The following is a 16,076-nucleotide window of genomic DNA, read 5'->3' on the forward strand; positions in this document are numbered from 1 at the left end:
GAACTGGTCACTGAGTGAAGAGCAATATTAATTCACTTTAGCTTACGGACATTTCATTTTCTGGCCTTTTATGACTTTTAGTCATCAATTTATTCCTTCTTGAGAGATTCAAATTTAAGACCTTGCCTTTGTAAAGACAACTATAATAACATTATAGCCTATATACCTATATAGCTAAATTTAAACCTTCTTAAAGTGATACTTTATATTGTAATAATATTTATTTAGTCATAAAATAATTATTTTAGGCCAAGTATAAATAAGAATAAATAAGTTATAAGTTTTTTAAAATAATTTACCTGCACATAGTGATAATTATTAAAATTATTGCAAGAAAATTTTTAAACAGAAACAAATTAATTATTTAAAATAGTTTGAGAGAATAATGTATTCTTTAGACCTATTATTAAATTTTTGAATTTGCAAGTACATAATAACTCAACTACACGAATACACCTTATTGAAGCCAAAATTATTTATGATTAAAATTAATTTGATTCTAATATAATTACCACATATATATAAAGATTTTTCTCTCACCTATAATATATACGTGAAATTTGATTAATCCTACATTATCTCATCAGATGACTATGTTTGAGCATACTCTATTCGCGATAAACAGAGAAATAAACTCGAAAAATAGGCATAGTAATCACTTATGTGCTCGTTAATATATCATTTTTACTTTAGCTTGTAGTAATATAAAAATAAATTTTATGGTAATATGATATTTTTAATTTTAAATTATTTTTCTTTTTTACTGTGTTCTTATTTTGAGTAAATAAAGGGAGGAAGTAAAAGGACTAATAATTAATAATATAACTTTGTCATTAAGTGGGAAAAGCTTTCGAATTAAATTTTCGTTTAACAACGAATAATTTAAAGTCATAGAATAAGAAGATTGCAATATATATAGTAAAGTAGACAAAAGTAATTTTAATCAATAAAACAAAAACAAAAACAAAAAAGAAAAGGAAGAGAATAATCAAATCAATTTTTTCTTATTAATTTAATATAGATATATATACATATACATAACTTGATGAAGATATATTGTTCAAATGTTTAGTTATATACACACTATATATGAGTAATTATATAATTGAGTCTTAGAACTGAATAGGTAAAGCTTATTCAAATTTGAAAACAGTTGAGACAGAAATAATGTCGATGAATCATTTTAGTCACCAACATAGTTTGAGTCCACTTACTTGGAGGCCGGGTTTTCCAAAATTTAGTTGCGGCTTGTGCAATCACTTAATCAAATCTGGAGAGAACTTTTATGACTGCTGGGACTGCTACGATTATCACATCCATGAAAGATGTGCTGAGTTGCCGGAGCACATTACCAACTCGTTGCATGATCAACACCCTCTCACCCTCCTTGAGAAGAGATCAAATCCAAGCACTATTTGTTGCTCTTACTGTAACAAGTCCATCGAAGATGAACTTTATGTCTACACTTGTGAGGAGTGTGCTTTCTATGTGCATATCACATGTGCTTCAATCCCATTGCCCACCATTACATGCGACGGTTGTGAGGATCAAGACATTGTTCATTTTTCTTGCCATCAACAGCCAATGGTGCTCGTCGAGTTTGGTGGTGGTAAAGATGTACAAGGTAATAACTGTTTTGTGTGTCGATTACCTTGGTCCAATCCATCCTATTCTTGCACATCACTTACTTGTATGAATTTTCTCCATGAGTCATGTGCAGAATTACCCCAGAAAATCAACCATCCATTTCATTCGCACCAACCTCTTAAACTTCAAATAAGTAAACCTCCTGCCTGTGATGTTTGTTGCAAGAAAGATTGTAGGGTGATTTTTAGGTGTCATGAAATTGGATGCGACTTTAAATTAGGTACTGAATGTGCATATCTTCACACAACTGTAAGATGTCGTAGTCATGATCACTTGCTTGCTTTCGTGGAAAATTCATCTTGTGATAATATTCAATGTGATGCTTGTTTAAACTCTTATAACGGATTGAATGATCAAGAAGTTATTCAAACTCGATCACTCCAATTCTGTTGCATGGAATGTGACTACAAGCTCCATTTTATATGTGGTCCATTACCATCGATGATTAAATATGATTACCACATTCACTGTTTGTCTCTTGTTGATTCACTAATCGAGGATGACTTTGATGAATACTATTGTGATGCCTGCGAAAAAGAAAGGAATCTGCAATTTCGTGTGTATAGATGCGACGACTGTAAATATACCGCACACGTACATTGCATAATTGATGAGGTACGTACTAAGTCAACTTTAATTTATTCGTATTTTTAATAATATATTAATATATATATTTATAATTTGATTATATTTTGTGAAATGATAATATAATATTCGTTCCCATTAAAAAAATGGTGAAATATTAATCTTACATGAAAAATGAATTAAGACAAAATTTGTCAACCAGTTTTTTCTTTTAATTAGTAAAATTGTTTCTATGGTCAACAATACTTAGGGTCTCTTTGACATTATTTTCTGTTTTTTGTTTTCAAAATTGTATTTTCAGAAATGAGAATAAAAAATAATTTTTGTAGTTTTCAAAAAATAACAAGTGTTTGATTAATGTTTTCTAAAAATAATTTTCTAGTTTTTTTTAATTCTTAAATAAAAAATTAATAAATATATTTTAAAAGAAAAAAATTTCATAAAAGTTTGTAATAAAATAAGGAGAGAAATTTTGAGGAAGAAAAATTGAAAAGAAAAAAATTGGTGCAAGAAAAGTAATGAGAGAGAAAATGACGAGATATAAAAAATAAAGAGAGAGAAAATGAGAATATAAGAAGTAATGAGAAAAAAAATAATGAGATAATATTTGATAAGAGATAAAATTAGGAGATCAAAAGTGATGTTAGAGAAAGTGATGAGATAAATTAATGAAAGAGAAAGTGATTTAAGATAATAATTAAAAAGTTTATGTAACAACTAAAAATAAATTTTCGCTATTCTCAAAATTTTCTATTTTTTGTAATTTTGTTTTTAAAAATTATTTTTTAAAAATAATGTCAAACACCCCTATTTATTTTCAAAAAATAAAATTTATATTTTAAAAACAGAAAATAATTTTTTAATTAAAGAGTCAAACACCTTCTTAAATACACATAAACATATAACTGTTTTGGAAACTTTTTTGCTGTCAGTGCATATTAGAGATTAAATGTGTGAATGTGATCGATCACGAAAATGAAATTTCAGCTACCCATTTTTATTTAAGAAATGATAGTTCTATGAAGTCAGTAGTTTGAAAAAGAAAATTCTTGAGGCAAAAAATTATACTTTAATGATATTCATATATGTGTTCACTTATATTATTTCATTTAAGGTAGTTTTTGTACGTTAATGACTAATTAATTAATTATTATAAAATAATTTGAGTAGAGAAAACAAATAGAAACACCTAATTAAATTTATACCATTATTTTTTTTCAGAGGAAAAAAAAGCATTATTTGTAATTTCTAGATGTGTTTGAGGAAAAAATATTTTTCTAATTCAATTTTGTAATTTTAAATAAGACTACATATATCCAGAAATGTATAATAGAAAATTTGAGTAAAGTTACGAAGTCGTTTTTTAATGTATAAATTATATATAATATTAATTAAGTTTAAAAGAATGTGCTTTACCAAATTTTAATTTAAATATCAATTCCTTCTAAATATAAAATTTTAAAAGAATTTAATTTTGGAAATACTTTATTAAGTTTCATTCGGCCATGAATCATCAGATTTTGAAGACACTAAAAGGAGAGACAAACACTAATAATAATAATAATGAGGTGGAGCTGAGGGCCTTGGGAGAATTTCAATGGAACTGGAGCACTGAAATGGATCAAGCAAAAGACCACCATCATCAGACCCTTGGGGAGATAATGTATACTCTAACCCAAGAAGAAAAAAAGAGATTAGCTCATCCAGTTGATCTTTGTTACAAGCTTGGCTATAATCGTTACAGAAATTTAAATTCTCAATTTGATGAGTTAAGATCTCTTGAAAATTTCGACAAATTTAAAGAATTTTTTCAATCTGAATATGATGATTTCTGGAATGAAGTGTATTTCTACACAAGTGAAGAAGGATTTAAAGTAGAAGAAAAGTATTCAAGACAAGAGGTTGTGGAAGTGGCGGGTAAATACATGGTCCCCAAGACACTGTCCCCCATTTTGAAAACACTCATTCAGAAGTACGGAGATCTTGATGGTCAATCTAGTTTGTCAAGTGGAATGAGGAGTGTGATCTCAACACTATTATCAATAGTCATTGACAAAATGTGTAGAACAAAGATTGAAAATATCACAATGGATGATATGCACGAATGGCATTTCTACATACTTGGCATAGAAAAGATTTCAGGCTTTAATTTGTATGGAATTCGAAGTATTTTATACAAAGAGTGCATGAGTGCCTATTTGGGTTTTAAAGCCATTAGATGTGAAAAAGAAGTTCCTAAAAAGCTAGATATGAAGATTGCAACATTGGAAGCCGAATTGGAAAAATTCAAGAAGATGCGCGAAGAACTCCCAACGATCATGTCTCACAAGTCATCTACTACATTAGAGCGCTTAAGCAAAGCTGCTAAATGGAAGAACAAGACTTTAGGGGATGCGTGGTTTTAATATTATTCGTACAATAGTTTGTATGTTTCATTTAATTGAGAGATTAATTAGAATATATTATGATAAGGTAAATCGTGTGTTTTGTTGCACTATACTCTTGTTTTCTATAATCATATATATATAATTATCAAGCAAGTTGCAGAGGTGATACATTTGTTACCGCTATACACAACAATACGGTTGCATGATCTGTGACTGCTATATGATTGAGGTTATGAAATTTGTATCTTATTTTCTAGTTGAGTTTACATGATGACGTGTTTTGTGCTATAACTGTGGTGTTGTTACTAGCAAATGTGCATGAAGGATAATTGATGAGGTTCTTCGGTGGTGCATTATCGGCTACCAAATCTGCCAATGTGTGTAAATGTATTTATGTATTACTGTGATATATTTGCTAGTGATCAATAAAGTTGGTGTTAGTTATTGATAATGTGACATGTTGATGATATGATATTTGATATATGTTATGATTGTGACTTATATAGCTTTTTTTTGTTGGGCGTTAGCTTAGAGTTACCTTTTTTATAGGTAAAGGAAAAGACAAAGTTCATGGGGCAATGAGTTAGGGGGACTCGACGCGAGGAATGACATGTTAAGGATATATTTAGAGCCCATATTTCCTCGGCAATGAAGATCACCTAGGATTTATACTAGCCTCCCCTACCTTCACCGAGAAGAACTTCCCTTCTTGGAGACGTGATTTTCGTCTTTCCATCAAGGCCAAGAACAAATCAGCCTTCCTCACCAGTGATCTTTCCTCCAGTTGCAAGAAATCCAAACCACACCTCTTGGCATAGATGCAACCAAAAGGTGATGTCTTGGCTACTTCATTCCGTCTCTCCTGAAATCAAGACTAGCATCATGTATCTTGAAATTGCTGCAGCTATGTGGACTGAGCTACACAATATATTCGACCAAGCCAATGGCCCAAGAATCTTTGAACTCCAAGAAACCCTCATCAGACTTCATCAAGGAGCTGATTTTGTAAGTACATACTTTACCAAGCTCAAATCTATGTGGGATGAAATTAACGAGCTTCGACCTCGTATTCCTTGTACTTGTGTTGCCTCTGCTAACAATCTTGATCATTACAATCAAGATCAAGTTCTTCAGTTTCTTCCAGGTCTCAACAAATCATTTCATGGCGTTCGTGCACAAACTTTGTTGATTGACTCATTCCCTAATCATTCCAAAGTTTTCTCCATGATCATACAAGAGGAGAGACAAAGAAAATTAGGTCCACTCAACCCTACCATTGCTGCAGCACACAATCCACACCCTCCCACCAATCTTAAACTCACAAACACTACTACTATTAACCCCAATCCCTAATACCCTAGTTCTTCTAATCCCAACTCTTGGAACAAGAAGATCTGACCAACTTGCACTCACTGCAATAAACCATGCCATATAAAGGAAAAGTGCTACTTCATACATGGTTTCCCTTTGGTTATGGCTCACGCTAACCCACAAATGAAATACCAAACACCTTTGATCGCAGATCAAACTTTGATATCTCTACTGGTAAAACTTCAAAAGCTTTTCAAGCTTCCACAAGCATGCCTCTCTCGGCCACCCTAACCCCCTAACATTGCCCACAGTTAATCTCAATTTTGAACCAGCAAATTAATCAGGGCACTTCCACTTCCATCACCAACCCCCATGGCAGATAACTTACGTAATATCCCATGATAATAGGGATCCAATACACAACTTTAACGAATCCCTACGAAATAGGGATTTCCTAACAACTATTCCATGTGGTAAACGCGTCATTGAGCTTGATCTTTGTCTTGATGTGCTTTTGAGACTAGCCAAGATTCGAGCACATCATTCTAGTTGTTGCCTCCTCCTCATCCACTCATTCGATCAAACTCATTCTTTGGAGAAGGTTGGTATCTTTGAGCCTCCAACTCATCCTCGAACGCTGCAGCTCGTACTCGAGCACTGATAGCAGATCCAGAACCATTCGACAATTTGTATAAGTGTATTGCTAACAATTGTTAATCCCAAGATTAACCTTTTCGAGCCTACAGTTTGAAGCTATCTATTTAATAGCGAAATTTGGTTGTAACATTTTTCCCCCTCAAAAGTGTTGGTTCGAATCATCTGAGAAGGAAACTTTTGAACTTCACTTTCGGAAAATGTGCCCACCTACCACACTCGAGTATGTTACTTGTCATTAGGGGATTGCTTACCGAGAGTACTCGAGTACCCTTTTATTTGCACACGTCCTTTTCTATTCTCCTTTTGCCGCCAATTTTTTGAAATCGAACATGATCCCTTAGATCACTTTTAACCCAGATCAAGGGCTCATATCCATTTGTCTTTTACCATTCCTCTCGCCTATATATATATATCCTCTCTTCTTCCCCATTTTTTCACTTTTATTTTTAACTTTCATAAAAGAAAACACGAACCAGAGCTTCATTTCTCTTTGCATGTTCTCCAAACCGAAGAAGCAACACAATCTCACCACTTTCGGCTCCGTGGGATCATTTCTGCTTCTTCTTCTTCAGACAATGATTTCAACTTTCCCAAGATCATCATTGTGCAAGTCTCTTATCTTTGCTTCTCATTTTTTTATACATTTCTTTTTTTTTGCATGTAAGAAAACCTTTCTGGTTCCTACCAGATTCTTGAAATTTTCTTTACAAGAGGTAGTTTTTGATTGTGTAGACTTGTATTGAACATAAACATGCTTAGGGAAAAAGGTTGGTAAAAACAGATAAAAATGAAACATTTTTTAGGTTATGGGGTATTAGGTGATAGTTTTCGTGTAGCTTAAGAAAAAAGGTTCTGGATTTGGGTTTTAACGCATGTATCTCGATAATATCTCCTTTCCAGGTAACTGCCCATTTTTTTTTCTAGAAATTAAGGATTTCGAAACTAAAAATAACCATCCCACTCTCATGTGGGTACACTCTCGATGCCCCAAACTTTTTAATAATTTGGTGTTGGCATTTGAGTTAATCTCGCTATTTTGAGCCTTCAGGCTTGATTAAGGCGATCTCATTATCTCGAGCTTGTAAACTCAAATTATCGAGATTTAATATTTTCCTCTCTTTTAAATAAGGGCCCCTCACATTTTTCTTTCTTGTTAGATGTCTCAGTCTTCAAAGAATCAGTAGGGGCCCGAGCTTGCGATTCTTTACCACCCACTGTCTCCTCAACCTGAGTCATTGTTTACCTAAAATCAACGGTTGATCCAGGAGCACAAAGAACGTCTCAAACGATAAGACATCCGAGCCCACTTTCTACGTCAGATTGACAAGGTCGAAGAGGGAAAAGGAAGAGGCTTTGATTTGCCGTGTGTTCGGACCCGGACCCCAAAATCTAGCCAATTCCATTAGATCCTAAGTGTAAGGTCACAATAGCCTATTCCCCAGGTGAGCTCTCTTTTGAATTTATGGAGAGCACTTCAAACCATCCATCCACACACACAACCCCCAAAATCTCTTTGGCACCGGCTTCATAGGACTCTTTCTTCGAGGTTGAACATTACCAGAGTTATGTTACCTCTACCAGACAGATTTCATAACTCTTAGCTTGCCACAGGCTAAAGCTAACTGGGAAACTGGTGTGTCCACCCACCAATCTCGATGAAAGGAGCTACTTTACTCTAGATGAAAATGATCCTGACAAGAAGGTCCAGCTCGCGGCCTAGAGTTAGGAGCATATGCGAGTTGGGGCATTGCTGCCCCTGAAGGACTATTTCTGAAACTTCACCAACTATGTCGGTATTGCCCCCTTCCAACTTCAGTCCAACTCTTATAGGGTCTTGGTAGCCTTAAGGTCGCTCTACCACGAGATGAAGTGGGATGGCCCTTCGGTACGTGAGATCCTGTATCTCTTCTACCTCAAGAGTAATCCTTCTCGAGCTCACGGGGGATATGGTTTTTACTACCTTTCGAACTATCCCAAGGAGAGAAGGATGTTAAAGGATATCCCTAACCATCCACCAAACTTTAAGACTGTCTTCTTCTGGACCAATGGCCTCTGTCCGTCTAGATTTTATTCTATTTAGTGAATCCGAATGTAATTTGTTTCATTCCCCTTTAATTAAATTTTTCTCTTTTTTATACTCCGAGCTCACACTGCTCTTTTTATTCAACTTTCTCAGCCAACTATCATCATCCACAGCCCACTAAGGACATGAAGGACTACCAAGAGGAAATTTTCAAGCTCCCAGACGGTGTCGGGACTCGACAGTGTGGTCTCGTGGGAGAAGGTGAATCTACAGATGATGTTGGGATTCGCAAGTTTGTGAGGTGGGAAGACGTCCCACTACCAACAACCAAGCTTCCTACCATTGGGAAATGCATGAGTTTGAGCTCATGTGGCCCTGTTCCCCACTCCGTCAAACCCTCGTGTTCGGGTAATGAAGCATAAGATGAGGCCTCGATGAGCTTGTTCGATGGAGGTAAAGTTGTGCTCAACCTGTCCAAGTGGTCTCCTACCCTGCTTAGACAAGAACCCAACATCATTGTCCTATTTAACGATCCATAGAACAATTTTATGGTCTGGACAGGGGTAGATCTTAAGGTACATAGGTTTGATAGTTGGTTGGGGAAATACCAAACAATGTACAGTCTAAACGAAGTTTGGGATGGGATAGCCGTCCAATATTGGACCAACGACTATAGTGACCTTTCAAGGATGTCACCTACTTTTAGGGAGGGGACTCCCTTAGCCTCGTAAAAAGAAAGGGGGATTTCCTAGTCCCCGAGATCGAGCTCAAAGGAGTCCTCCAGTTAGGTTCCTTATACTTAGTCGTTTTCAATGTTAGACTTATATATCTTTTCTTTTCTCAACATAATCTATATTTTTCCTCTTTATCAGGCGAGGTGGATTTCAATCTAGACAACATCCTTAGGATGCCTCCCAAGGCCCGTGGCAACAAACAGGGATGCACTACCTCGAAGAAGGGTGCCCCATCTTCAAAGGTCACGTGGGTTATTGAGGACCCTCTTTCGACGACCTTGAAGGCTGCCCCCAATGAGCCCAAGGCCCAGACTCCTCCCATAGCCACGAAGGTGGTCGAGGATGCCTCTCTCGCGACCTTGAAGACCACTAGAGATGAGACCTAAGGTGCCATACCTTATCCTTAAAGAAACAAAACTCCTCCTCCTCTTCCCAGCATAGTCCCCACTAGGGACAAAGGCAAGAAGGTCGTAAACTTTACAGCCTCGAAACCTGCAGGTGCCCTGACTCTAACCGTGGTCTGAATGTTTTGTGTTGTGTCGCACATGCCAGAGTACCCCTTGCCAAACATGGTTGGGACCCTAGGGAATGACCTATGCTCGGACTTGTTGTCCCGGGCAGGCCAATCGTGCAGCAACCTCAATGCTAACGTGTAGAGGTTTCTGAAAGGAGATAACACAACGATCTTCTTTGACCAGACTATGGAGCTCAGGGTTTTCGTAAGTCTACTTTACCTAACCTTTATTTTCAAGGTTATTTCTTTACTCTCTAACTATTATAGTTTTTTCTTTCACACCCTCTTTGGATTCATACGCTAGTGCTCCCTACGTTCCTCAAAGATATCGGCTACCGAGACGTTGGTCAATGACACCCACCAAGCTTGAATTCGAGCGAGGATGACCTAAAGGAGGCCAAGGGAGCCCAGACTAAAGTCGAGGGTTTTCTCAAGCAGGCCAAGGAGGCCTAAGCCAACACCAAAACCTCCCTCTAAGGGGCCAGGGAGGCCCAAGCTAAGGCTAAGGATACCCTCAAAGCCTCCCAGGCTAAGCTCGCTTCTTCCGAGGCCGATGCTAGTCATCTCAAGGCTGAGATTGACACCAGGATGATCGACTTTGATGCTGCCAAGGCCAAGATCGATCGCCTAAAGAAGGAGAAGAGCGTCGCTAATGAAATCCTTGATGACGAGAAGAAACGCATGCTCAATGAATTCAAAGCAAGGAAGGAGTGTGCCACTGATCGAGCCATGTACAAGATGTGGTCGTTGTACCCCAAGATGGACACCTCGTTCCTTGTAGACAAGGAAGAGAAGTTTCTAACCAAGTGGAAGACTTGGTTGGCTGAGGAGGAGGTATCAAGCACTACCTTGGAGGGTGGTGGTGAAGAGGAGAAGGGCAAAGAGGCTGAGTCTACTCCTATCAGCCAGAAGTTATCTATGTTTTACAAGGGTTGCCTCCCTTATACTTTTTTTTGTAATTAATTCTTTTTGATGCCCCTCGAGCAAAGACAATTATAACTCGAAGATTGAGTTATTTGACAAATTTATATTTTAATGGTAGTTTTTTTATGCTTAAGTCCCTTTCTTGAAATCTTTATGCATGTTATATACCTTTATCGTTTTGTCCTTGATTGCATACGTCATATTTCTAGCTTCGAAATATCTCGAGTATACTATAAAGTACTTGCTTTTATATTTGTTTATTTATAGAAATATTGCCGTGCTTAAGTTCGAATTTCCATATATTCATACATAGTTCATTCGATTGCAAATTTTTTATTTTGCTATCTTCAAGGTCGAATATTACTTTTACCACGTATTTTCATTATAAAATACTTATTGGCATGTAACCTCGTGAGTCTAGTTATTTTTGGCTTATATGTAGTAACTTTTCTTATCCTCAAGCATGTTCTCGAGGTTGCAAGATTGAAACTTATTTGCAAAACTTTCCAGCTCTGTCTCGACTCATGATTTTTGTTGGTTTATCTAGAATTCAAACTTTTAATTGTGTCGATTAGAGTTTTTTGGTTTGTTCCAAACTTATTTAATCCATGTTTGGTTAATAACCTATACACTGTTATTATTTACTTCATGCTTGGTTAACAATCCATACAGTGTTATTAGAGTTTATTCTTATTGATGTTATATTTTTTCGAGCTTATGGTATGATTGTATACTTATGCCCCCATAATATCCTATGATTGTAATCTTAAGTTATTGAATTTTGAGAGCTTACAAAGTGTATAACAATAAAAATTTATAAAATTGGAATAAAAATCAGTGCTTTATTAATGAAAATTAAGAATTAAGTATAAGCTTGGTTACAACTAAATAAACATCATTCCTACATTATTGATAATAAGGTCGTAGATGTTCATCATTCCGAGCTCGTGAGACCAATTCTCCATTTAATATTGCTAGTTTATAAACACCTGGTCGAATAATGGATTCAATTTGGTAGGGTCCTTCCTAATTAGGCCCGAGCACGCCCGTAGAGGGGACTCATGTGGCCAAAAACACACGTCTAAGCATCAAATCTCCCAATACAATTTTTTTGTCTCGAACCCTCTTATTGAAGTATCTTGTACCCCTTTGCTGGTATGCAGTGATTTTAAGTTGAGCTTTTCCTCGTCTTTCTTCAATTAGGTCTAGAGTTTCTTTGAGCTGGGATTGGTTTGAGGTTTGGCCATATGCTTCGCATCTGAATGTTGGGATTTTGACCTCAATAGGCAGCATAGCTTCACAACCGTAAGCGAGGAAGAAGGGGGTGTAGCCTGTTGAGGTTTGAGTTGTTGTCCTGTAAGCCTATAAGACTTGTGGTAATTCTTCTAGCCATTTTCCTTTACCCTCTTCGGGCCTTTTCTTAATGGAGCTCTTCAGAGTCTTGTTCATAGTTTCGACCTGGCCATTTGCTTGTAGATGGGCTACTAAGGAAAAAATCTTGATTATCCCATTCTTCTCACAGAACTATGTAATCAGTTCGCTATCGAACATGGTTATGTTGTTTGATACTATTTTCCTTGGTACCCTGTTTTTCCATATTATACTTTATACCAAAAAGACCAAGACTTTCTTTTAGGTGATAGTGGCCAAAGGTTCCACCTCAGTCCACTTAGTGAAGAAATTAACAGCGACTACGACATATTTAACTCCCTCTTTTCCTGTTGGTAGGGATCCTACAAGGTCAATTCCCCTTACCACGAATGCCCACATAGAGCTCATCATGGTGAGCTCGGTCGATGCTACTCGCGGGATTGAAGTGAACCGCTGACACTTGTCACAACATTTAACGTTCTCGAACGATTCCGCTTTAACTGTAGGTCAGGAGTATCCTTGCCTAATTCTCTTTTTTGATAGAGTATACCCCCAGTGTGGTCTGCGAAAAGATAAAGTCTTGCAGAACAAGACCATTGCCTTAGTAAAAGTGTTGTGGAGGAACAACAAAGTGGAAGAGGCAACTTTGGAGCTTGAGACTGATATGCAGGATCAATATCTCTAGCAATTCAGGTGAATTTCGAGGACGAAATTTCTGTAAGGAGGGGATAGTTGTAACATCCAAAACTTGCTAATAAGGCTTCGTTACTTGATTAGCGTGTAGATTTTGATATGAACCTACTTAGGGCCGTCGTTCGTCCTGTTAAACTATAAACATGTTTATGCTTCCAAGGAGAGGGCATATCAATTAATGCCTTGATCTTATCCAAGTTTTCCTCTATGCCCTGAGAATTTACTATGAGCCTGAGAAACTTTCCCAAAGACACCCTAAATGAGAATTTAGGTGAGTTTAGTCTCATATTGTACTCTCAGAGTATGGCAAAGCATTCTACGAGATCGTCAACATGGTTGCAATTATTCTTGGACTTGACCAACATGTCATCCACATACACCATCATGTTGTTCCCTATTTGTTAGGCAAACATCTTATTTACTAATCTTTGATATGTGGCCCAGTATTCTTGAGTCCAAAAGGCAACACTTTGTAGTAGTACAAGCCTTTATCGGTAATAAAGCTTGTATGCTCCTGATCGGGTGCATGCATGGCTATCTGGTTATATCTAGAATATGTGTCCATGAATGACATGATGTCGTGATGCACAGTAGCATCCACAGGTTGATCGATAAGAGGTGGGGAAAGCCATCCTTTTTACATCCCTTGTTAAGGTCCAAATAATCAACGCAAGTTTTCCACTTGCCATTTGGCTTCAGAACTAACACTGGATTAGCTATCCAATCGCGATAGAAAGCATCTCAGATAAACCGATTTGCCTTCAGTCTTTCGACTTCCCCTTTCAAGGCCTTCTTCCTTTCATCATCTAGGAGCCTCATTTTCTATTGTTTTGGTGGGAAACCTTTTTTTGTGTTCAACACATGACTTGTAATGTTTGGGCTGATCCTAATAATATCTGAGTGCGAGCATGCGAACACATCTTGGTTTTCCCTCACTAAGCAGATTAATTGTTATCTCGCATCCTTTGGAAGGTTCTTCCCAATTTTTACCACCCTAGTGGTATCCTTATCATCGAACTCAACGTCCTCGAGCTCTTTGATCGGTCCAAGATCGGCCCTATCCTCCTCTATCTGGGGGTTGATCTCTTCTTCGTCCTCATACACCATCTCACTTATCTCTTGTATGATAATAAGCATTTGTGCACTAGTTTGGCTCTTTCCCCTCATCAAGATGTTGTAGCATTCTCATGCGGCTAGTTGGTTTCCTTTTAGCATCCCAATGCCACTGGGTGTTGGGAATTTTATGGCCAGGTGCCTCACTGACAAAATTGCCCGTAACCTAATCAGAGGTGGTCTCTTGAGCAGTACATTGTAGGATGAAGGGGTGTCTACTACAATAAAATCTAATTTCTTGCTTACTAAGATTGGATAGTCTCCCACGGATACTGGGATCTCCATAGTTACCGTACTGGCTACTCCTTCTACCAAAAATTCGTATAATGTCATCACACAGGCTTTTATGTCTCGGATGGAGAGTCCCATTTTTTCCAAAGTGGATTTATAGAGGATGTTGACCAAGCTCTCATTATTGATCAGGACTCGGTGCACCCTCTTATTGGCGAGCTGAAAAGTAATGACCATAAGGTCATTATGGGGGAATTGGATGTGCAAGGCGTCTTCTTCGGTGAATGTAATGGGTTGGGACTCAACCCTCAGTTGTTTCAGAGCTTCGGGTTCAGGTTCATAGGGAGATCCATCCCTCGTTGACATATCTTTTATGGGCATTTCTACCCGACCCTACTATATGCGGTCCCCCTGTGATGGTTATTACATCTTCTCCATCGATCGGGGGAGGTTAGTTATCCTCCTTTGCGTGTGGGGTCGTAGTTTGTTGGGCAGGATGTGTAGGAGCTGCCCTCTGCAGAGGCGAAGCTTGGGCCATATTTCTATTTCTAACATACTGCCTGAAGTATCCTCTCGAGATCAAACCTTCGATCTTGTCCTTTAACTGTCTGCACTCATCAATAGTATGACCAATGTCCCTATGAAATTTGCAGAATTTTTTTGTATCCCTCTTAGACTTTTGGTTTCGCATCGGACTAGGTCGTCTGAAAGGGACCTAGTTTTCATTTGTGATAAAAATGTTCTCCCAAGTATCTGTGACTTGGTATAGATTATGTAAATGGAGAAGTATTTTTCTCCTTTTTTTCTTACCCCATCAGCCTCCGAGTTATTCCCTTCATTCTATTTTCTTTTGGAAGGGTTATATCTTGAGGGCCGCGATGTGGAGGACGTAGCCGAGGTTGATGCTGAGTTAACGTTTGTCATTGTAGTTATTATGGGTTGAGGAGTCAGCTTGAGTGCCTACCTCGCCTCTTCTACAGTGACAAACCTCTGAGCCCGAGTATTGAACTCGGTTATGTCCTCACGTGTTTTCTTTGCATGTCGTCCCAAAGGGGACTCTCTGGCAATACTTCAGCTCGTACTACCATAAGATGACCACTTCTATGTTGAATCTCGCCAGGTAACTTTTTAACGACTCTTTTGGCTGCTGCCTAACATTAGTCAAAGTTGAGGCCTCAAGCTTGACACTCTTCACGACCTGGAATTGCTTCTTGAATTTCCATGACAGTTGTTCCCATGATGAGATCGAGTGTGTCTGTAACTTGTCAAACTAGTTATTCATTGATCCAGGGAGTGTGCTCGGAAAGAGCATACATCTTAGCTCGTATCCAAAGTTGTTGGTTCGCATTACCGTGTTAAACGTACTCATGTGGCTATATGGGTCAGAAGTCCTATCATAGGGTGCCGCATGGGGTATCTTAAAGCCTTGAGGAAATGGGGTATTCTAGATGTGGGGAGCAAAAGGCTCGAGCTCCTTGTTGGATTCGTAAGCCTTGTCCTTATTTTTTTTTCTTCTTCAAGTAGCCTGAATGCTTTTTCAAGCCGGTTGATCCTTTCTTGGACCAAATACACCGGAGGGGGAGCTTGCACTAATGATTACTGGTTATTGTTCGCAAGAACTGTAGCTCTTTGACCTAGTACTGGGTTATATTGATTCCAATGTACTGGCTGCAAAGGCTCTCTTTGGTTATTTAAATTTGTTCGTAAGTCCGGGTTTAGCAGGTTAGTCTACCCCCAGTTCTGATTTACATGATCTCAAAGATTAGGATAGTCATTCTTGTAATTCCCATTATTTCTGGGGTCGGTGTTATACAAACTCATTGACTGGCTAAGATCCAGACTTCCACTAAGGAAGTTGACATTCCTCTCTGGTTGTTGTTGTTGTG

General features: G+C 37.6%; 1 protein-coding gene across 2 annotated transcripts; it reads left to right on the forward strand.

Annotated features, from left to right (window-relative positions):
- The first annotated feature begins 1,019 nt into the window (after window positions 1-1,019).
- On the forward strand, window positions 1,020-4,989 carry LOC133783895 (uncharacterized). 2 transcript variants are annotated; one of them, XM_062223498.1, is made up of 3 exons: window positions 1,145-1,624; window positions 2,146-2,262; window positions 3,750-4,988. In XM_062223498.1, the coding sequence occupies exons 1-3, from the start codon at window positions 1,286-1,288 to the stop codon at window positions 4,635-4,637; spliced, it is 1,344 nt and encodes a 447-aa protein (XP_062079482.1). In that variant the 5' UTR covers window positions 1,145-1,285; the 3' UTR covers window positions 4,638-4,988. The 2 variants fall into 2 exon arrangements, with proteins under 2 accessions (XP_062079481.1, XP_062079482.1); XM_062223497.1 differs by having other exon boundaries at window positions 1,020-2,262; window positions 3,750-4,989.
- Window positions 4,990-16,076: the final 11,087 nt, after the last annotated feature.

This window comes from Humulus lupulus, chromosome 6 (genome assembly GCF_963169125.1).
Source record: "Humulus lupulus chromosome 6, drHumLupu1.1, whole genome shotgun sequence".
NCBI lineage: Eukaryota > Viridiplantae > Streptophyta > Magnoliopsida > Rosales > Cannabaceae > Humulus > Humulus lupulus.

Excerpts from the sequence above, each read along its gene's own strand:
- LOC133783895 (XM_062223497.1), top strand. The coding sequence starts at position 1,168 with ATGTCGATGAATCATTTTAGTCACCAACATAGTTTGAGTCCACTTACT. Across the intron at positions 2,263-3,749 it reads TACATTGCATAATTGATGAG|ATTTTGAAGACACTAAAAGG; the intron begins GTACGTACTAAG and ends ATGAATCATCAG.